Source organism: Amblyomma maculatum, chromosome 2 (genome assembly GCF_055883805.1).
Source record: "Amblyomma maculatum isolate TAMU_Amacu chromosome 2, ASM5588380v1, whole genome shotgun sequence".
Lineage (NCBI taxonomy): Eukaryota > Metazoa > Arthropoda > Arachnida > Ixodida > Ixodidae > Amblyomma > Amblyomma maculatum.
The window spans coordinates 57,887,944-57,912,285 of NC_139345.1; the positions used below are offsets into that span (position 1 = coordinate 57,887,944).

The 24,342-nt window shown below is 44.8% G+C and overlaps 1 protein-coding gene across 3 annotated transcripts in view; it reads left to right on the plus strand.

Annotated features, from left to right (window-relative positions):
* LOC146198723 (uncharacterized) overlaps window positions 1-24,342 on the plus strand; it is a 321,357-nt gene that overhangs the window by 126,820 nt on the left and 170,195 nt on the right. For 2 of the 3 annotated variants that reach the window (XM_084594219.1, XM_084594221.1), the window contains exon 3: window positions 22,479-22,488. The exons of the other annotated variant lie outside the window; for it this stretch is intronic. In XM_084594219.1, coding sequence (XP_084450345.1) covers window positions 22,479-22,488 — 10 coding nt within the window. The remainder of the gene's footprint in view (window positions 1-22,478; window positions 22,489-24,342) is intronic. 3 annotated transcript variants of the gene reach the window in all.

Genomic DNA, 24,342 nt, shown 5'->3' on the forward strand with positions numbered 1-24,342 from the left:
CCACGGGCAACTCACTGCTGCTTGACCCACAAAATATACCAAGAAGCACTTCCACGGCCCTAGAGCATCGACCACCGATGTTTAGTGAGGACAGATGATGGATTGTTATTTCCTACCACCGCTACTACAACCAACTTTCTCGTCTTTATGAATTATTCTCAAAAGTGCATAATAATCTCGGTAAGAAGGTTCCATAACCGCTTGCATACTATAGTGCGATCAACTTGCACATTGCGTTAGTAACGATTTGCTCCCGCATAGCCATCGTTCAGACGTGTCTATACTGCTTTCAAGCTTTGCGAATCCAGCCACCTTGATTTGCTGGACGAATAACTGGAACGCAGAATAAGGACGAGAGATAGAAGTTACAAGGAGAATCTATAAAGTACTAGCATAACTAGCACCCTGTTCTGAAATGCCCTTTTGAAGCCACATTCACCTCCTTTTCGCTTATGGGTGCCGTGTTGTTATCGCTGGTAGAACGAGAGGAAAAAGATGGCTACATAGTATGAAACAGAACAGGGAACAAGGATTGAGGGGAAGTTTCATTTCGAAAGCCAGGTCAACGTTTCGGCAAGGGGCTTGCCTTCGTCTGATTTTTGGCAATATTTTGGCAATAATCGTTGCCAAAATATTTTAAAATTTTCTTCGAAAACTTTCTAAGATGATATCGCTTAACATTAAAAAAAGAAAAAAAAAAAAAAAACGTGCGCTATGCTCGAGTAAGCAGGGGTACATTCACTGGAGAGGAGCAGCAAGTCGAATATGTGATATCCCGTCCTCCCTCAAAGCGCCGTTAGCATGGAGACGCCGTGGGGACCAAACCAGATCCGCCCATTTTGTTCTGCTGCTTTTGTTCCTCAAACACAAGACGCAGACAGCAGGCATTGCGAAACAATAAGTTGCGCTGACCAATCTTTCGCTGACATGCTCGTTCCCTGTACCTGCAATCTCATTGAGAGAAGCTCGGAGTTGTAAGGTCCTCTTCTCGCATGTCTTTCGGATGCTGCCGTAAGCCCCCAGACGGCTCGCTCGCTCGAGTGCCAATCACCAATATATTGTTCGTCCGTCTTACTGCACTCATTTCTTTTCATGTTCCGTGCCATCGATGATCCTCCACAGATTCTTATATTGACGAGGAGTCTCTCGGCAGCACAAACTCGCAGAGCGCTATTGGCCGCTTGGGACGTCCGATAACTTCTTTTTGATCGTTGAGTCAATTCCCTTCTTCAGGGTCCTTATCAGCTCCTGCGAACGAGATATTGATTTACCGATAGAGCTCACTATGCAGAGGACTCAGGATGTCACGACGGAACAAGCAACCCCCCTTCAGTTTCTTCTTATCGTTGAATGGATACATGCGAGAGGAATGCTGTAGCTTGTGCGTCGTATATTGGGTATACATTGGGCGACACAGCGCACTTTCATGAAAGCTTCTCGAAATTTCGCTTCTCCATGATTTAAGATTATGCATAACGGAGAAATGAACCACCTCAGATAATTGGAATGCGTTCGATCGCCGACGGCTCGCTGCTCGGAGAGATCCGTGGTAATTGCGAACGCGAGCACCAGAGCGGATACACTTGGGCCACAGTGCGATGTGACGATTTTTGCTTATACTCTCGTTCTTTCGTCGCGACGAGAAATGTACGCGTTCACTCTTTATAGATATACTTTATATTTCTGCCTGCTTTGCATAATCTTTTTATGCAGTTGACGTACGGTTCGTCGAAAAGCTCTATCACGATAGCAAAAGTAGTGCTGTTAACAGTACTGGCGTATATATAGATGGTTATCTATATCTTTAGCGCCGTTATTGTTCTTTACGTAAAAATTGGACTTTGTTTTGTTTTTATCAACTACCTTGTCATCACCAGGTGCTAAAGTGCCCGATCCGGTATTTTATTTTCTACGCGTTCAGAGCTTCGTTATTACGGATGCACAAGACCCGTCTCAAGTGTCAGCTATAAGGTCTGAATGTGCCTAATTTGATTTCCGATATCCCTTTGTAGGTAAAAAAGAAAACTCATATTGCGGAACAATGACATCACTTCGTGCTTTTCTGTACTCACTCGTGGCGTACATATTCGACTAGTTTAACCGATTTGTTCATTCCTTAGAAGGCTTTCACCTGCCCCCCCCCCCCCCCCCCCCCCCCCCCCCTCTTCAATATGTAATTACTTCACCAACGCTGGGACTTTCCGGGAACGGCGCAGGGGCTTCAGGGAAGCCTTCGCAATGAATTATTCCTCGCTTATTAATGTGGCGCCTAGGTTTGGGAAGCACGCGCTGATCTTGCATAGTTCCGTTGAACCGTGCCAGCTCATAAACGTTGTCTTTATGCGCACCCAGCGAAGACCTACGTACTTTTCAGGTGGCCAGCCTTCGTAGAACTTGTGGCCAAGTTTAATTGATGAATGGGTTGTGAAGGGAGAGCGAGAGTCTGCGTTAAAGCTTAATGAACCGTTGGGAAAATGAGATTGGCTTTATGTTGTACGGCTGTGGAAGACCCTTAGGCAGAATAAGGTATTCAGCTCTCATTAACGTTACTCTGCATAGCGCGATAATTTACATATAGTACCATATATCGGAAGTTATCTGCGAACCTAAATAACGCAGGAATATTGCACACGTTTATGGTTAGCAGCCTTAGAAGGTGGGGACGCACGGCAGCCTGGTTGCTTCGTAGGCTTAGGACCATCCGGAATAAAGCCACAAATCTAAGCGGCTATGCCTCAACGGGTTATTATTACTTTGATTATAACACGCAGGGAGTACGAACTTAAAAGACGTGTGTGAATTTAACCGTTAGTTATCTAACCAGAAACTTACCAAAGAGTTGAAATTTTGACGTAGAAAATAAAGAATAGCGGGCGAAGCTTAATTTTTAAATCATTAGCAGTCATCTTAGCGAAAGCCGGTACGTAATGTCTTCCAACAAAACAAAACTTGCTAACATACGTTCAGCGAGTCACCATTAACCAAACAAAAGAAAAACGGATTCGCTGCGTAGCAGCGTAGCTCGCAAAGTAGAAGCCCAATCGAGGACCCCCCCCCCCCCCCCCCCCTTACCCCCCCAAATGACAAAGACATAAAATAAAATGAAGCTGCAGGACGGCAAGAGCGGGGAGAGGCGTGAAGCATGAAACCTTCCGCAGTGTCGGTCATTGGTGAAAGCCCGCGTCCTGCGAAAAATGTGCTGCACGAGACACGACTGCAAAAAAAGTTGAGCCCGGTAGACGTGACCTCAAAGTCGAGCACCGATAACGGCGCATCGTATGGAGTCTCGTCCTCCCGCTTAGAGTAGCCGATAACGGCCATGCCAGTCATGCGCGCTTCGCGTGCAGGACATACGCCAGCTTCTGGGCGAAGCCATACTGGCGTTAAGCGCTAACCTCTGATCACGGGAGCGCATCGAAACATCGTTGCAATGTAGCTGCAATCAATTTCCGAGAGTTGTTTTTGAGCCCATTTCTTGAGGCGGGGGGGGGGGGGGTGGGGGGGGGGGGTAGCTGAACGTGATTCGACTAGATAGGAATTGCTGTCCTTCTATCACGCACTATGAACGGGCTAATGGTGTAGAAAATGTGTTTGCGACCAACGACAAGAGATGCAGTGTTATAGGCTGGCAAATCGCAGTGGGCGAGGCTCTCAAATACCCTATTTAATAAAAGAGTTAACGAAGTACGTTTATGCACGCCAGAAAATATTTTATTAAGACGCGCTGTCATCAAGAAAAATCAGGTTATAGTATTGGCCACAACCATTATTATGGAACTGGACACTTGTCATAGGTCATTTGTAGATTCAAGAGATACTGTATATCACTGCCACCGAGCAACACATGAGGCGGCAAGTCCAGGCGTTGTCTGATTAAGTATTCTGAAAGACTCGTCCCTTTCACTGGCTATTTGCTATCGTGTGCGCCTAACCAAGTCGCGAGGGTTATCAAGAGGCGGACTACACGCACATGATCGACAGTGTTAATTTAAGGTTGATTATAACGCACCAGGCAGTGCTTGTGTTCCTTCAGGTTCGTGTTATTAATGCACCTGTAACCTTATAATACTTAATGAGTCTTTATTCCGAACCAAAGGCATTGCCTAAACAACATCGAGGAGGCATGGCGTGCAACAAGACAAGAAACCTTTAAAATACCGATAAGCGGCATGATTTGTCGCGAAACCGCACCGCTGACGTTAGGCACCACACACACACACACACACACACACACACACACACACACACACACACACACACACACACACACACACACACACACACACACACACACACACACACACACACACACACACACACACACACACACACACACACACACACACACACACACACACACACACACACACACACACACACACACACACACACACACACACACACACACACACACACACACACACACACACACACACACACACACACACACACACACACACACACACACACACACACACACACACACACACACACACACACACACACACACACACACACACACACACACACACACACACACACACACACACACACACACACACACACACACACACACACACACACACACACACACACACACACACACACACACACACACACACACACACACACACACACACACACACACACACACACACACACACACACACACACACACACACACACACACACACACACACACACACACACACACACACACACACACACACACACACACACACACACACACACACACACACACACACACACACACACACACACACACACACACACACACACACACACACACACACACACACACACACACACACACACACACACACACACACACACACACACACACACACACACACACACACACACACACACACACACACACACACACACACACACACACACACACACACACACACACACACACACACACACACACACACACACACACACACACACACACACACACACACACACACACACACACACACACACACACACACACACACACACACACACACACACACACACACACACACACACACACACACACACACACACACACACACACACACACACACACACACACACACACACACACACACACACACACACACACACACACACACACACACACACACACACACACACACACACACACACACACACACACACACACACACACACACACACACACACACACACACACACACACACACACACACACACACACACACACACACACACACACACACACACACACACACACACACACACACACACACACACACACACACACACACACACACACACACACACACACACACACACACACACACACACACACACACACACACACACACACACACACACACACACACACACACATATATATATATATATATATATATATATATATTACACATGCCTGCTTAAGAGCAAGAATAACATCGTATTTTATGGCTCTGTTTTACCCAACTCAAACTTGATTAATTATACCTTTGGAACTGTACAGGTGTCGCGACTGAGTCGGTTTATTTTTCGTGGCAACTAACCTTGACTGAACGAACTTTGCGTATACGTAAGAAAGAATTGACAAAATGTTGAATTTTATCAAATTTGGTTTCGGGTCAGCAAGCACGCTCTAAAATCAGACAACTACTTTCGTTTACTGCTGTGTGGTTTGAGACCCGCAAAATAAAATTATTTCTGGTGCGCTTTAATGGGTGCAACATCTAGCAGCTCTGTTCGTTAGTAATAAGTGCAGCTTCACATCTGGCTATATTTTGCTATAGATTGAGATGGGAGATATTAGTCCTTTACCGAAAACAAAATATGCAAATGCTGTTCGTACTCTTCCTGCATTTTTGTTTATAAGGTTAAAAAAAGAGTGAAAATTTACAGATTATTTGAGCGCATACCTAAATTGGTATAAGATCACTCGTTCCGTGCAGCAGCCTAAAATGCTTCAAATCCGGAATAACAACAAAAGGTAATAATAAGAACTCGTAATTACAGCTTTCCCTGCATTAAGAAAGGTGTGATCTAAATAAGAATAATGAACTTTCGGTCACAACCTCATTAGTAAAATTATTAGTTAATACTTCTAGGGGCAAAACAATCGAATACTTTGAGCAATTCTTTCTAGACGTTAATGGTGTCATCACCGAATGTACTTGACATATTGTATAACGTTCAGAAAAAGTGAAAGTGCGCTGTTTTAGTGTTATAGGGTTCATTTATTAGCTGACAAAAAACTTTTACGCAGAAGTTTCTATTTCTTTTTGAGACGGGGAGCAATCCGACCACTTCGCTTGAGCAGCTGACTAACTGAAGTGCGCCCCAATAAGATAAACATCAAACGCAGCTTTTTGTACGTTTTCCACTTTAATAGTATTCCTTTCAGCAAAGCGGTCCCATGTGATTACTCTTATTCTAACATTGGTCGGAGTATCTCACCAATCATATTTTTTTAGTGTACATGTCAAGATCACAAGCAAAACATACACACATCACAAATATCGCTAAAAAGTAAAGGTAACACAGAAAAGTCAGCCCCAAGAAAATTTCCTTATAAACAAATCAGCATCAAAAAAGAAGCCGTCCTTAGTTAGGTAACTAAGAATTCGCGTATTTGTCTCCGGGCAGCAGTCGTCAAATGGACACCTTGGTTTAAAAATGTATTTAGTAAAAAAGGTAATCTGTGTTTTAGGGACTGCAACAGGTTTCCAGTGGGCCTGTGAAGAATAAGCCACTTATCACAGCGGGTACGGTGGTAACCACTGTACACTGTTAAGTTGAATAAGGATTCAAGAAATATTTTCATTTTTAGAATCCTGAAAATACCATTGAAGTCGCCGCTGAAGGGAGACGAATTTAGGAGCCCCACTACAGGGTGAAAGTAAAAATGAGCGGCCGCGGCGTGGCTAGTCATGCCTGCAAGAGCAAGCTACACGGCGGCGCACCTATCCCGTGGTCAAGGTTAGGAGCACCGCGGTTAGGAGTAAAGGATTGAAAATCTAATTGAAGAAAATGTCTAAATTATCGACTGGTTCACAGCAGCATTAAAGAAATATATAAATAACGCTGAGCATAGTCGAAACTAAATCTACCGAGTTTCAAAGGGGACGTATTCATCCATTTATTGCCGCGCCCGGGTGGTAGTGGCGAGTGGCGAGTACATTACCGGTGCACCGCTGTGCGGAGAGTGCACGTAGGCGAGGCTGTGGCGTTACCGACAGCCGTTCGTTTTAGATTCCTTCCGAATGGGGCTCCGAAATTCGTCGTCCTGCAGCGCCGACGAGAATGGCACTACCGAAAATTCTAAGTACAGATATGGATTTAAGGTGGGCTACAAGCCTCCAAAAATATTGAGCCCCACAAATTTAGTTAAAGCGTCAACTGCTCAATATTAGTTAACCAGCATGCTAGTTAGCACAGCTTAGGTGTATTGTGATTGACTACATCAATGGCAATGTTTTACAGAAGAAAGCGGTCTTCTAACTCAGCAACTCTGTTATAAATACTGCGTCAGATCCAAGGTGAGGCACCCGGTAAAAAGTTTAAATAGAAACAGGAGGAACGATAACCTGCACTCGCCTCCTCATCTTACGCCTAAAGTGCGCAATCGTCAAATAAAAATATGAGAAAGTAATTTTCGTGCTGATGCATTTCAAGATTTATTATAATCGAATACTATCAGCCAATGAAATCAACGGTCGCAAAACGTTAATGAGTGCAGAACTAAAATGCTATTTTGAGCTTTGTTGCTTGGAATGTAAACGCTTGCGCGGTTTCCATTGAATTGTTGTTATCCGTTAGTTTAACCATATTTTCTTTCTGTTTTTTTTTTTATTTTTTCTGTGCCGACCTGATTCAAATATTATGCATTTCTCCGTGACATGAGGCTTTCAGGCGCTGTGGGCGATTTAAATAATAAATACTTGCGGCCTGCGACACAGGCGCTACACGACACAGGCGCTGCATTTGTCCAGTGCTTTGACTTTTTGCAAAAGCTTATGATTTCACTTACAAAATATTCCCTGCTACTTTAAGCCTGTTTATTTGCTTTTTGCTACTTTGCTGTCGCCTTTTGAAATAAGATTTTGGAATTCGACCGAGATCTAGAGTGCATGAGCTAGTTATGGACTGCGGTTCGTAAGGAAGCATGAAAGCTATATTTCTAGCTTATAATTTTTCGTTCTCTGTTTTAGTAAAACTTCAAATGTATGCTGCTTCTCATCCTTTTGTCCTTAAACGCACGAGTGCTGCAACGTTTTCTTAACCCTCAGAGTGGCACAATAGCAAGAATAAAGGCTTAACCTATATGTGCATGCCACGAGCACATGTCCTCAGCTGTAGAATTTCAACCGAATTACTGGAAGATGTAGCTCATCTTATACAGGCCTTTCAACGGCATGCTTGAAGCTGCTGCCAGAATGCCAAAGCTTCTACAACGTAAGCTGCTCACGGACGAACTTATAGCCCTACAGGTATATGAAGATCCAGTTAAACAATTTGACACATTTTTACCTTAGTGTTATGTCTACCCGGGCGGTGTTCTGTCTACACGGGCGGTGTTCTGTCTACCCGGGCTTACTTTTGGAAATGCGGTTTTGTGCCTAAAATCAGAGGTACAGTCGACATTATAAATAAACCAAAGCCGTCGGAAGATTAGCACTGGGTGCCCACGGCAAAACCACAAATGAGGCGGTACAGGTAGATATGGGCTGGGCATCTTTCGAAGTACGGGAAGCTCAGAGTAAAATATTATATGAGGAACACCTGAGGAAACTGGACAGTAACAGACGGGCAGCTAAGCTATTTAAATACCTATACCTAAAAAGCGTTGACTCACAATGGAGGAAAAGAACTAGGAAACTAACCAGTAAGTATGCTGGTCACAAAGACGAAGAAATAAAGAGCGTTAAGCAACAGGTGAAAAACACAAAAGGTAAAAATGGGATAATTTCGATGGAAAAGAAACCGAGTATGGAATTATACCGAAAGTGGAAAAGGCAGATCAGGAAGGAAGCTTTCTTTGATAACTCAAGAGGCAGTGACCTACTTTTTGAAGCTAGATCAGGGTGCCGATAGAACACGCAGCAACAAAAAAAAAAAAAAAAAAGAAAGAAAAAAAAAAAAAGACGTTTAACAATGAAGATGACGCATGTGCAGTATGTAGTAACTCCACTGAAACAATTGACCATATTATACTCGAATGTAATGGTATCCATCTGGAAGTCGATGCAGGCGCAGTCCCTCTTCCTGAAGCTCTGAAAAAAAAAAAAAAAAATTGGAAGATTGGTGACTTAAAAGCAGAAAAGTTACATAATGTTAGTAATGTAGAAACAAAAATTCAATAAATAGAATGATGGCATAGATAACCAATCTAAAACAATAATTAAGATATAGGGGGGAAAATGAGCATGATAGCAACTGCTACCACCCCGTTTCAAAGGGGACGCTCCAATATTCCATCCATCTATCCACCCATGAGAAAAACGTATGTCACTTAAGACACCGTATGAAAGATCACTGAACTAGTATTGAGGGGGCGCCTCAGTTCGAAGTCCGAGCCAATGTTTCGAAAAGGGGACTTGTCTTCGGTTATTTTAGATCTTATCTAAACACTAAGGCGCGAATGATGCTAGTTATTTCAGCATTCTAAAATGGCAGATCTCAGAATGGAACACGAGTTTTATAGGCGAGTGCACAAACATACAAGAGATATTTTAATTCATCTTTTCATTAAAGCATGCATTTATTCTAATATACAGTCGCTAATAGCCTGTTTTCTGTATTCCCATTTCGGAGGTAGGCAAGTGCAGCCTTTGTCAGAACCTTACAGCCCAATTACCCAGTGTTCCAAACAGCTTGAAAGAATGTTTTGTCCTGCCTTCTCGAATGCTAAAGGAGCCCTGCTATATGTTTAAACGAAAACCTTTTATCAAAGACTGTACATAATGAATCCTAACTGTGCATTTTGTATTAAACTTACGAGGAAATTACATTTTCTTTTGATGCGTCTGCGTGCTTTTCATTTTTTTTTTTTTACAAAAGATTATTCCTTAGAATCCCTGCTTCACTATCTTGTCGCAGATTAGTGAACAGAATACTTTTTTTTTTTATCTGAAGTATTGAGTCCGCGCTTAGTCGGCGAATCAAAAGCAATATCAGCATCACGTTATTAAGAGATATTTCTTAATTTTTTCTTTACAAGGAAGGCAGTTTCGTAAATAATATCAGCGATATATGTTTCGTAAAGGAAGTCTCCTGCATACTTCCGTTTCCTCGCCGACCTTAATTTCCGCCACAGAAAGAGCTCATCTATGGCTAGGCGAGACAGAAAGAGCTCATCTATGGTTAGGTGAGACAACACAAAAACTGGCTCTTTGCATACGCTGTCTACCTTAAATTCGTCTAGTCGTTGCGTGGAGACTTATTAACCTATTGAGCGACACTTTTTAATTGCTTCATGCAACGTAGGTCCGCTGTAATGACATTGAACTACGCTGTTGTATTGGTCGGAAATAGTATACACACGGCGATGCCGTTACAGGTTGCAAAATTTCGAAAATTTGCATAGAGTACTTAGGAAATGAGGGCAGGTTTTATAGTTGCTTCATTCTGTGCAGAGTTTTCTAAATAAAGCGATTTGTTTTTGTTTCTTTTATTACCTTTTAGTATAAAAAGGGACTCAACCTTGGTCAACTGTGCGGCTTATAACCACGTATTGTGTTCCAATTCTTGCAATCTGCTTGAGACAATAAACAACCCGGTGGCTTGGTACCTAATGAAATCATCAAGTGAATAATGATCCTCAACAAACGCTTTAGCCCAAGAATCAGACTTAGACGGGACGGTCGTTACGTCTTGTCCCGTCCTATTCTGCGCATTCGTCCATGCATTTTTCGCTGCCTTTGCGTTGTAGCTAACCTGCTCAGATAGTGTCCTACCGAAAATGGTGCCACAAAGCACACTGGGCATGATAGTGCATTTTCCCTGCAAGCTGCTACGAAGACAATGAAGTGCAGCTTTGTGACGAAATATTCGGCTATCGGGGCAGAATATAATGCGAGGAGGACACTCGAATCTCCACCAAGCCATAAGTATTGTCTTAGCTGCAGTATAACAATTACTTTCACCTATTATTATCGTTTCAGAAGTGCACTGAACGCTCTCGCAAAAGTGGCAATGATTTCTACTCTTGTTTTTTTCCTTTGCATCAATTATAATTTTCATACACACGTGTTCGCGTTTGAAATATCACTTTCGAGTTTCACTTATACTTAACAGGGCCTGGGGAGGCACTTAATGTTAATGAATTCGTGGAGATTTGTCAATATATAGTACATGTCAGTGTTACATACTGATTCACAACGGTTATTTGCGATCACTGAAGCTGTATAGTAACGTGATATACTACACGACTGCTGCACATTTCTCCCACTTTCATTTTTACAAGTAGAGAGCCAGCGTACAACAGAAAAAAAAAAAAAAGAGAGAGAGAGAAATGGTAAGCACCGAAGAAGCGTCCCGAAGAACTTTACTTCCTCGGTAGGTTTACGGCTAACTAACGCCCTAATCGAATGATCGGAGAGTTTATTCGTTCCCCCGGCAGCCATGTCGCGAATGCAATCTCTGGTTACCTTAGTCACCGCCACATTGTACCACTTGCAACGGCAGTTCTTTCGCTGTTTAGGAAAACATGCTGTACGAGTCCTTGCGTGCACCAATCCTAACGAGGGCCGTCTTATCTACGAGGGGGCCCGAAACGACTTAATCGGGTTATTGTGTATTCCCCGAATTGGAAACGCCTGCTGCTATCTCGGTTGCTTCGGCTCTGGTTGCCAAGGATTACATATAAGCCAGGCAAACAGGTCAGGACGATGGAGAAACACCGCAAAGCCTTGGTAATGCTGTCGTTCATTCGCTTTGCGGCGTGTGTTTTGGTTGTGGCCAGCTCACGCCTGACAGGTTTTAGCGCACGGTGGTCTCTGTACACATAAAGTCCGTCGACTCCTTACTTCCTGACATCTGCGAGTGAATTCAGGTATGGAGGCTGCCTGCTCAACCGGCTACTCGCTGGCTATAAATTTGTTCTCGCTTTAGAAAGAAACTGCCGCAAAAGACGCAGGAATGTTTCAACATACGCTACTAGTTTCGAACCCCTAGTGGCACAAGCTCGACATAAATCAGTCAAGAGGGGTTGGGGAAGGGGGGGGGGGGGGGGGGGGGGCACAAAGTTTCTTGTACGCCCCTTGATGACTTTTGAATATTTGTAGCAACAAATATTTTACAAAATTTGCGGCAACTTCCTTTGTCCTCCTCCTTTTTCTTTTTGTGCGGATGCCTTTAGGAGAACTAGAGTTTGAAATTAATTTTATGTCTTTCGTGACGTGCATGTTCAAGGCGCAGTAAACCTCGAGGAATAGTCAAATCACAAAATGCGGCAGAAGTACTAGCAAACGTTGTCCGTAAAAACAATGCTCCTTTCTCGGGTTTCTTTTATTTCTTCTTTACTGCTCAAACATTGAGCTTGTATTCCTCCACAAGTGAATACGAAGACGAAGGCCACAGCGGGGATGTTCAATCAAGAAGCAGTCGTAGACGTAATCGATTCAGGCATTCTGCTTTTAACTGGTTACCAGATAGTATATAAACGCAGTTGAAATTAAAGAGAATAAGATTGAGAGTACTTCGGCTTTTTAAGGTGGGAATCGTACCATTGACCTGCAGGATACCACGAAGCTCGATGCTGACCGCGCCACGAGCACGCCAGCACGCCTTCGTTGCAGTGGATGACATTATGACCGTTAAAGAACAGAGAAAATGCTCTCATGTTACATTATGTTGCACCACATTATACGTTACGCTTAATTTCTGATATTCACGATACGCTAGCGTAAGAAATGATCGCATTTCGCAAGTAATCAACGGCGATGGCAATAAATAGTCAATAGATTAATGCAACTGATGCTGGCCAGTGCAGTTGTCTTCAGTCAGTTATCTTGCAGTGCGATGCTCCCCAATAAATGAACTTAATATTTCAGCGAAAAGATATATTCACTACACATGTGTCATGCAGATAAAGAAGCAGTATAGCAAGCATCTATATTACTCCGGCATGGGGCTCAACGCTGGCATGTGAGCTATTGGTGTTCGAAAGACGACCGCTATCGCCATCTCCGTCAGAACGTGGATCCAGCGTGCGTCAATTAACGCAGCAATTTCTAGAAAATGAGTCCGTTTCTAATATATTCGCCGAATGGATTTAACATACTGGTACGCGGGGAGGCAGCTAGGGGCCGCTTGAGAAGCAAGTGCGCGAGACAGGTGTGCGCGCCAAGCTTTTGTGAGAGGCAGGTCATGCACACGTGTTTGTGCGAGACGCTCTGCCGCACCGGCATTTCAAAACGAGGCGGCGCATTTCGAGATAGCTCAAGAAGGGCGACGTTCGTTGCAGGCGCATTTAGCTTTGGTAACAACCATTGAATGAAACTTTCCCGACAAAATGGCCGTTCGCTCCAACCCTCCTCCTTTCCCTTCATTTACCCTCTATCCCTGCTCAGGTATGCGTCAGCATGCGTTCGTCCACGAGACAATGTTCTCCCGGCTTCTTTAATTAAGGTGCGCCGCAGTCAAAAGCATTGAGCACGTTTCGAAGTGGAACGCCTAGGTATTTGCGAGTTGTATCTCGCCAGGAGTCTACGAAGGTATAAACGGCGGATGGGGGCACAGGACGCGTATACTTTGCGCTGCGGGTAAGCTAGCCTTTTCAATTACCTGCCTTCTCCGCTCGGGCACAGGATGTTAGGTCAAGTGGTCGCCAAGCTCCGCGACAATTTCGGATGCCCGGCACCAGTGAGGGGCATGGGCGTGGTTCAATAATTGCTATAAAAAAAAATGTCCACAGTTGTTCCACTGAGCAGGCGGGATTGGCCTCTTAACTGCTCTTTGTCAGATAGTGTAGCGCCGATAAGGGCAATCTTTCAAATGATTCGAACGAATTTAAAATTACGCGCTAAAATTATATTTCGAACCGAAACTTAAATAACTATCGGCGTGTATGAATTAAGCTCGTCAACGCAAATCGCTTAAGAAATCAGAGCCTGCATGCTCCGATCCCCGCCCCCCACATAAATCGCATTTATCGCACGGGAGTTTCTAAATCTACAACAGGCAAACCAATGCGCTTTGTGGAGGTGGACTGCACAGAAAGACGAACTTGGTGTGAGTGATAAATCTCAATAATTACATATTTAATTAACTAAACTAATTAACTAAAAGTTGATTAACCTGGTTAATTAACTAAAGTAAAGTTAGGGAGAACAAGTGCTTTCAATCTTGAATATTTTGAACCACACTGACGAAAAAAAAATACAAACAAGGCGCACCTTTGATGCTAACAGCCTTCGGTTTCACAATATAACCTTGGTTTCTCGAATCAAAAACATAAGCTTTGGCCAGCTACCTTTGCCTAACTACTCTCCGAAATTGCTTTATTTATTTTCTTTGTTCTACCTGTACAAAGCACAAAATGTCCGCCGTGCTCTAAAGTCAACCTGCAGAAGCCACACCGGTGTATTTCGTAGCTTGAAAATAAATATCTGTAAACTCTATAAAAATCACTCCGTAAAGACTTCCGTACAATAATGTTTTTTTAAGAAACTATATTTATATGTAATCTCGCAGCTATTATGTCGCACCATGCCTTTCCTCGAAAACAACATAGTTGTCGTATGTTATCTGGATTGAGCCACCGTAGCTTGGGGGTACCAAATCTCGAAACAGAGCTTACAAATTTAAGAATGAGAAAAAAAAAAAATTTGTTGTGGTTGAGCTCTCGTTAACCCTAGTTAAATTGCGAAAGCAACGGCGAAAGCTTCTTTTGCCTGTTGCATTATTCCCCTATCGCGCCCTATCAGTGTAAGGTGCTACATTATTGGGGACACTTAAGCTCATCCTTTAAGGGTATGACGCGAGAACGTAAGCTACCAGCCCACAGATAAAGTCACGCTTCAACCAAGCCGTATCAGGAGTGCATCTTTTGCATTCGCACTCCCGATGAAGGCCTGCGTGAATGCAAACGGTTCTGGCAGGCTGATTCTGACATCACCTTCTTATACAGAGTCTTGAATATTTGGGGGCTGGGATTTAAAAAATTCCTATGCCAAATCTACTGCCCCGTTCGAGCTGAAATAACGTTCACAAAGTAGCAAAATATCGTCTACGTTATCTGATAAGTAATTCAACATCGGTACTTGCCTAGATTTTCCGAAATCGAGAAAAAACTGCTCTCGGCGGCGTGCACAATTTTCGCAGAAGACAGTCGAAAAGCTATTTTGGCATGGTGCGTCATCTGTCGGGCAGCGAGGCAAGTGCATCAACGGCCGGGATGGAGCTTGTCTCACCGCTCGAAAGATGACGTATCATGTCAAAATAGCTTTTCGACTCTCTTCTGCGAAAATTGTGCACGCCGCTGAGAGCAGTTTTTTCTCATTTCGGAAAATCTAGGCAGGTACCGATGTTGAATCACTTATCAGATAACGTAGACGATATTTTGCTACTTTGTGAACATTATTTCAGCTCGAATGGGGTAGTAGATTTTGCATAGGAATTTTTAAATCCCAGCCCCCAAATATTCAAGACCCTGTATATGAAAGGAGCGACCTGAGTTGGCAGCTCTTCCCCGTGGCATAGGGGTAACGTGAATTCAAATGTCATGGCAGGCTGATTTTTCTTATGAGAAGACCGTAGCTACGCCTCTTCACGACGTAGCTGCGGCCATCTGAGGTCTCGCTTTGACTGTCGTAGTATTGCTTTCGCAATAAGAGACTCAGTGAGCTATGGTATGGCATTCGGATTGAGCCACAGTAGCTAGGGGATGCCAAATGTCGTAATAGATTATAGAGCTCACTAATTTGACAGCGTGAAAGACTCGGTAACCGGGAAATTAAATTATTTGCATAAATTATAATTATTCGCCATAATCTAATTTAATTACGACGTCTGCCCTGAATGTGGTTCTGACAACGTCACATTCATGATGTGTTAATGCGTGCAATAACAATTCTGTAGTCTTGCTATATTTTCAATAATCGTAAGCGAAGGTGCTTTACTTTGCAAGCTAGTAAGAGAGCAACACAAAGCATTTGAAACACAAAATCATAACTTTTTTCCCAGTCAGTGATACTCCACACGCATTATTATGTTTGCAGCTTTCCAAGTTCGATACTGAGTTAAAAATTGATTCGACGTATTCGAACTTATTCTTTCCTTTAACATTTATCGTATTACAGGCCGTAAACATTATATTGAACGCCTGTGAAACAACGGAATCATCACTTGAACGTTGTAATATAGCCCCATTTTGTAACTGTGTGTTTAGTTCCTTAAACTACGCCAGAGACGTTGGGTCTGGTTGGAACTAAAATGATACGAAATAGAAAAAATAAACTACGCCGTTCACAACTACGCAGTTCGCGGTGTCCTTCAAGCAGCACCATGCATGGCTCGTCGATGTGCGCTTCAATCTTCCCCTGGCTATCCTCTCTAGCCGCTTCCAATGGGGAACACGAGCCTGCGGCCGATCTGGCCAGTCAGCTTCTCGCACCGGCTCCCACAAATGCTCGCGCCCATTTATGGCCGTGTTGCGGCCGAGCTGCCTGTCCGCTGCCGCAAAGCATCTCGTCCGTAGCGCGGATGGCGGCAGTTCCGCGGCTCCTCGTACATTTCCTGGCGTGCTTACCTCTCCTTCCTTCCCTATTTTTTTCACTGGTCTCTCTTCATATCACTACGGCCACTTCTTCCCGAATCCCTTCGCGCGCCCCTCGCTGGCCGGCGTCTGTTCTCCGTTACCCCCTTTCGCGACTCGTGCAATCGACGCGTCTACCATGCCTCAGTGCCTCGCGCGGCTCCCAAAGTGCCCTAAACGACACATCTGCGTGCCCAGACGCCCCATACATCTGCGAGGAGGCCCCACAGTTGCGTGTTCCTTTCTTTGTATGCTTCAGTTGTGGCATTCATTTCATGCCTCATATCGTCTCTGTATCCTCCTCATTCCTTTCTTTTGACTTTTCGGGCTTTTTATGGTACTTCGCAAGCGAACAAAGGAGCTACTTTGGACTATTGGGCTCGTGTTTGCTTTCTTTGCCTAGTGTCGACAAAAAAAAAGAAAAAGCTATGGAGGGTGATTTTTTTATTGCTTATTCTTTTTATAGCGATATGCGTACGCGTACTTTTCACGCTTGACTACGTGGCTCACTTACTGTCAATATCAACTGCTTGCGGTTGTGCGTGATCTGCCGGCAGGGACTGTCCTACCCGCTTTCTTTGCTCCTAGCGCACTTACTCCGCTTCGCTTCGAAACTTATTGCTTCTGACAGGCTATTTTTGCCACTCAAGCGGAGCAAGCAGTTCTGAAGAAACATAAGTGAGCCTCCAGTTCAGCATACCCGCCTCACGCTAGGGCTCCTTGGAATTAGCAAGAAAAAAAAATTAGATAAAGATGTAGACGGGAAGCGCACGTGGACACTGCACTTAGGCTTGAATTTGCTGCAGTAAAGCACGAGACTCCCGCTAAAAAGGCAGCCTCTGGAACCAAATATTTCAGCGCGGAGATTTCGTAAACATCATTCGTGACTTTCTCACATTCTGAAGTGTCTAATTATGTTACTCGAGAGCACCTACGTGTTATCGTATTAGAGGAATGAAGGCGCATGTTGATGACAATGCAAAGTTTGTAATCATAAAGTGTTAGGGCTTATTATCATCAAATGATATTTTACTAGATTGACATTGAATATAATCTTTTGTGCAGCAGCTGCATTTAGAGTTGTCAAGAGCTTAACTAGCATTGTAACCTAATACAAATTAGAAATCGATGTTATGCCTTACTGTGTACGACTCACGACGTGAACATCAGGGGTATCATAATTAGTAAGTACGCCCGTACTTGGGAACGGAGTTATCTGTTGAGCCTTACTGTAGAGGAGGGAAAGTGTCATCCTAATTAAAGTTGCTGTGTGTCTTGGTTAATTATGGGATGTGTTCATTAGCAGGAAATTGGATATCCGTCCGATGGCATAAATCTAAATTGCTGGATTATCAGTAGTTCTAAGTGCCTAACATGCACGTGTCGAACGAAGCCATTAGAGGTAAGGACATGGTTCAAGTTAAACAGAGAAGCTTCCGGTCTGCAGAAGTAGTAGGACACCTTACGGATTGTTTTCGACTTCTATTGACCTTGGCCCGTCCATTTTTCTTTCATTTTTTTTTCAACTTCTCTAAAGTCGTCCCACTTTACCTATTTTAATATTTATTTACAGTAACGTATTTTATTGATTTTCTAGTTTTTTTCTTTTGTTCTTAGCTGTGGTGAAGCTTCTGTTAATCTTTCGCGGCCGCCAACTTTTTTTCTGTGCTTGTTTTTGTTGCTTTTGCTTGCTTGTTCCGAGCACGCTTCTTCAATCGTTGCGAACGTCTTGTCACAAGCTCATGAAGCGATTTTTTTTTTTTTCAAGGAATTTAAGAATAATTTCTTGGAGAATCCCACAATTCGTACCTCACGAATGAAGGGATGACGCAAGTTTAGTGTGCAGCCGTGGTGCGTTCCGTATCCGTGCTGCACCTGACGAAAGAAATCGAGAGATGAGCACCTTAAGTAGAAGAATATAGATCTTTTAGAGGCTCATCAAGGATACGAAGGTCCTTTTTGTGAATCACAATACTTCTACGGAGGACAAGCCGTACACGTCGCATTATGTCCTCAGACGAACGTTTACAACATTTCACATTGTATTGTTTTACTTTTTTTTTTTTGCAGCACTGCTCACGCCTAGAGATTGAACACTAGCAATCTCCGCGCTTATCAAAATAGATGCAATACTTAGCTGCTAGTCGTAGATAGTCAATCATCGGCCATTTGTCCAGCATGCTGTCCTGCCAGCTAAGAGCTTTATAAACTCCGGTTGGAATATATAAAAAAGACAGAACAAAACTGCCAAATGATGTACGTAAATGCCAATCGGTAACAAGGCCAATACCAAAAGGGTTTGTCTTCTCTTTCCGCTGTTCGCTCTGCGCGCGCTTCTGCATTCCTTATATTTTCTAGGCAACCACGGTCACTTCATTACGTCGAAAGCACCCCAGCTACCGATGCGCTGGTCCATAAACGACGTCCCGTTTCGTTTTCAAGCGCCATCGCCCACTGGGAGCGCGTTTTCCTCATTACGCCTCCCAAAGAAGGCTCTTGAAAGCAATGGAAAACAGAGCGCTGCGAGGGAGGACCGGGTGGAGGGAGGTTGACGGGGCAGCGTAGGGCTCGTTAACACAAATGTGATGGTAAAGTCGTGTGAATGAAGAAGAAATATAAGCGCATTATTTCAAAGGAACGCACGAAGTCCCGAATTTTCGATCGGCAAATACGGGCCTGTGCCCTTTCCGTTTCCGTCGCATTCTCCGCTGTACCCCACCCACACGCAAACCTCCTACTCTTCAAATCTGTACCTGCTGTTCCGGCTCGATCAGTTCCTTAATGCCGCCCATCCCCAAGGCCGCGTGTGTGTGCCACGAGTGAATCAATCGCTACCGAGCAGTTTTAATGGCCTCCCGGTTGTACTGCGGTGCAGCCGCGCCTATTCGGTACTCGATGGGGCAGCAGCCGGCGTACGAGCACGTACTGTACGCCCTGCTCGTTTCTTTTTTCGTCCCTATGTTTATGTCACCGTGTTTTGCGTATAGCAGTGGCAGTGCTTTGTTTGCTGCCTTATCTGTCCACGCCCACTCGCACCGGATTCGGACCACGTGACCTGCCGCTCACCCAGCTGCTCCACGCGTCAACCGAAGCAGAGACAATCAATGCGCTATAAATCAATAGCGCGCGGCCACGAACTGCGTGGCAACCCATTCGACGTGCTGTGGCGTGTAGTTTACGTGTACGGGCTCGCTACTGGCGTGCCATAAACAACTGAGCCTCTCTGCTAAGACGTGTGCGCCTCTTTGTGCGGTTGTGCGTAGTATTTTATTTCTACCCAGTCGATACCTTTGGAGTGCGACATCGCCGCCTCGCAGCGTTGCGCAATGGGTGAACCATTGATAAAGAACTGCCATGTGCCTGAATTAGAACTCTGTTTCTCTGCTGAGGTTTTGCTGCGCTTTTGTGTGTGTGTGTGTGTGTGTGTGTGTGTGTGTGTGTGTGTGTGTGTGTGTGTGTGTGTGTGTGTGTGTGTGTGTGTGTGTGTGTGTGTGTGTGTGTGTGTGTGTGTGTGTGTGTGTGTGTGTGTGTGTGTGTGTGTGTGTGTGTGTGTGTGTGTGTGTGTGTGTGCGTGCGTGTGCGTGTGCGTGTTCGTGTGCGTGTGCGCGTGCGTGCGTGCGCGTGTGTGTGTGTGTGTGTGTGTGTTTGTGTGTGTGTGTGTGTGTGTGTGTGTGTGTGTGTGTGTGTGTGTGTGTGTGTGTGTGTGTGTGCGTGTGCGTGTGCGTGTGCGTGTGCGCGTGCGCGTGCGCGTGCGCGTGCGTGCGTGCGTGCGTGCGTGCGTGTGTGTGTGTGTGTGTGTGTGTGTGTGTGTGTGTGTGTGTGTGTGTGTGTGTGTGTGTGTGTGTGTGTGTGTGTGTGTGTGTGTGTGTGTGTGTGTGTGTGTGTGGTTTGCCTTTGCAGTGCCTTGTTTACTTTGTTTTTTTAGACTTTTCCAGTCGTATAAAGAAATTTTTCTCTGAGTTTGGCATGTCTTTGCCTGAATTTGCCCTTTGTTTGACGGGTCATGTTCCGTCGGAATGCTTGACTCCACGGCTCGGTAGGACAACACCCGCGTTACAAGCTAAATGCACTGCATGAAAGAATTACTGTATAAGTGAGACTTCACCATTCGTAAAAGAGACAAAAAGAAAGCTTCACGAGTTGGCGAAATAAAAGCTCACCTTTGCCCGTGAAAGGCATATAATATCTATTAAATTCGCATATTTATTCACTGCTTCGGAAACAGCATGGACACCGCCTCAGTGTTACACGATACAAGTGCGCACTATAAGCTGAGTATCACTCTTACGTTAAGGTAAAGTCATTTTCGCGCAGAGAAGGCAGTAATTAATAGTATGTCGACTTCTAATTTTACAAGGTTATCTTAAGGCGGCTAGGATGTTGAGAACACATACCAAATTCTACGAAAACTTTCGAGCGTGACCCTCGTCTACCTCATTTTTTCATCCAATGAGCAATAATTGTAGGAACCAAAAAATTACCTAAAGCGAACTGTCGCTATCTGCAGTGATATAATTTGAAGACAGTATATTTTTATCACTGCAGCTACGACCCATGCTCCCGAATTCCTGATGCTAAACAATTGTGTAGTAATTGTATCCTTCGAATAAAAGGCGCGGGGAGCGCATATCTTTAAAACGTTTTTTTTTTTCTTTCTTTTTTTTTTTTTCAGTAAAAGCTGGTTGATTCAGCGCATTAGAGTTCTATGGTTGAAAGTAACGGCGGATTCCAACCGGTTGTCCGGAAGAAGTTTTTTGCTGCGCGAGCCGACAAGCGCGTTTCAATGGGTGTTTTGAATTCAAATCTTCACGTCTTTATGACCCAGTAACATTTGGCGCCCGCTCGCAAATTCAGTGCTTTGTTCTGGATAGGCGACCGCATATACGCCACAAAAGATGTAAGAGGTGTCACAGCAGCTAGCACCCTCTACAAATGAGGAAAGTAAATGTCGAGTTCTTTGGCGAAAAGGGTACTTTTTGCCTCTACCTGGGGTGCGCGCGAAGGCGCCCAGCATTATCCTGACGCTACGTAAACGATTCTCGGTGGAGCCACAAATCACGCCTCTCAAAAAAGAAAAAAAAACAGAAAACTGCTCAAGGACCGAGAAGTGGAGGTTACGGTTCGCTTTGGCGCTCAGGTTTTCCACGTGCGACGCACAAATATGGCAGCTTTTGTGCTGGTTTTGTGCCACAGGGCGACACTTGTTTGTCTGCAATGGCGACCAATTTCTAGCGGTACACACAACGATAGGCACCACCCTCCCGCCGCGCACTTGCGACACATGTCACGTATCACGACGTGGCCAAGCGGTGGCGCCACTTTTCTATGCCTTTCGTAGATGGCATTGTGCCTCTTGCGCCGCTCGCAGTTCCAAGCGGCCCGCGACCGTCTCGTGGGAGGAGAATACAGAAGTCCGCCGCGCCAGGGTTGCAGGAAACCCAATTCTTTTTCTCTCGGGAAAAAGGGACTAGAGGAGGGCCTGTCATCATCCCCGCAATAAACCCCATCATGCTGGCGGGGAAAACACGTAAGGAATATGTCCCACCAATAACCGCAAGCACTTTTTGCCAGCATATCTTTTCAGTTACCACTTCTAGTTGTTAATGGTCGTAATCTCCCCTCCTCACAAAGTTTTTGCGAAAATTGGCGCGGCTCTGAAATGGTAACGAATGTGATCTGAAAGAGATTAGACCATTAAGACAAGCAGGAAGAAGGTACGTCTTTCATCGATGCAAAAATATGACACCGAGAGTTCATATCAAATCAAATCATAGTGCAGCTCGTTTTCCTTCCATTCTTCTCACAAGGGCCCACACCTCCATCAGGATAGAGCGCTTGTTTACGTGTTCCGCCTCCGTGTCGATCCTGAATAATTCAAGCAGGACTGCGGATGTTTCTGCTGAATTAAATGTTTTCCGCTTGAATGTGAAGACTGTAGCGACTATGTAATTTCGTCATTCCTCTACAACGTAAATAAAGAAGTAAACGTAGACAACCTTCGGTTTTACAACTGAGCGCTAGACGGTTCTCATAGTTTGTCGAGATATAACAGTGCACTTCTTTTGATAGATGCTTTTGCAAGTGCTTGCTAGTAAAGAAGAGCGTGCAACTCAATCCACAGTTTTCTATCCCCTGGTCATCGCATTCATTGCAGGTAGCAATATTCTTACGAGGCCGAATTGATCTATGATGATAATCTCGACCTGACGACCCATTCGAAGCTCCGTACTATAATAAAGGTGGCCGGGCCCAGCGACCCCATCGAATGCGTTACGTGGCAGAGGACGCATTCAAATTCAGGAAGACGCAATAAAAGTCAGGAAAGAAGGCACCGGCGACCCAATATACATTGCGCCGAAGGCACGCTCACAAACCTAGACGCCTCTCTCACCTAATGGCCGTTCACAACTTTTTGCAGAAATACGGAGGCACTTAAGGTCCTTCTTAAATTTGTGACACAAGAGCGCTTCAACGGCATCGGGTTCTTTTGCACTGCACTTCGTAGGCCCGGACACTGTTACACGAGCGTACTGAGCTTCTTGTTCCGAAAAGCCTTCGCCGTGCCCTGATTTGATAGGGAGGTTTCAAGGCCGAGTAAAAGACATGCCGGTGGAAACGTGGCGCCACATGCGGCAGGCAGTCGAACTCCGATACCTGATACGTATTTGCCAAGACAGATGGAGCACGGCCGCTCGATGGAAGCGCACTAGGTGCGGCCTGCTACATCGCCCGAAACCGGCGGGAGGCGCCTACTTCCAGTCGCCACCGCCGCGGCGCCACCGTTCGGGGACAGCCGCGCGCGGAGGACTGCGCCTGGCTGCGCTTTGAGGGAGGCGTCGTCGTGGTAGAAGCGCTTTATTTTAAGGATATAAGAGCTCCGCTTCACACAATTTGGCAACAAGAATCAGTATATACTGTCATGTCTAGTGTGACCATGTCCGCACTTAGCGCTTGCTCCGCAAGGATGTACACTGGAGTGTACCCCGAAAAACTTATAGTCACGGTGGTTGAAGGCCACTCGAATAGAGAGCTCGCATTACCGTGATGTTGCATCGGATCCAGTTGTTCGTCACATTAAAATGTGACCCGGCTGTGAACAATTCGAAGCTGTTCAGCTGCCATGGTAGCCTAATGCATAACCACTTAACTATGTCGCGAATTCCGTGTGTCATTTTCATACCATTTACTCATTCCTGCATACAGCTTTTATACACAAATTGATGTCAACCTGTTCTAAGCTGCCAGCGCTTTCCAATAAAAAAAGTCCTACTATGAGCAACCTCTGTGAAAATGCGACATGTAACCAACCTTTCTATCTCATTGTGACAAATTTTACGGTGGAAATATGAAGATGTTTATTAGGTTAAATCTAGATGACAACCTGGAATCTTCGACTCAGTTGGAGACCTTAAACTTTGCACGCCAGAACGCCATCCGTCATGGCTTCCCGCATTTTGCATGACCGGACAAAGTAAGCGCGCTTGATAAAGCCGGTCTGCCTCAAGGTGCTACGTATATGCGCGGAAAGTTTTTAATATTATTTTTATTGGCTGCTCGCAAACCCATAC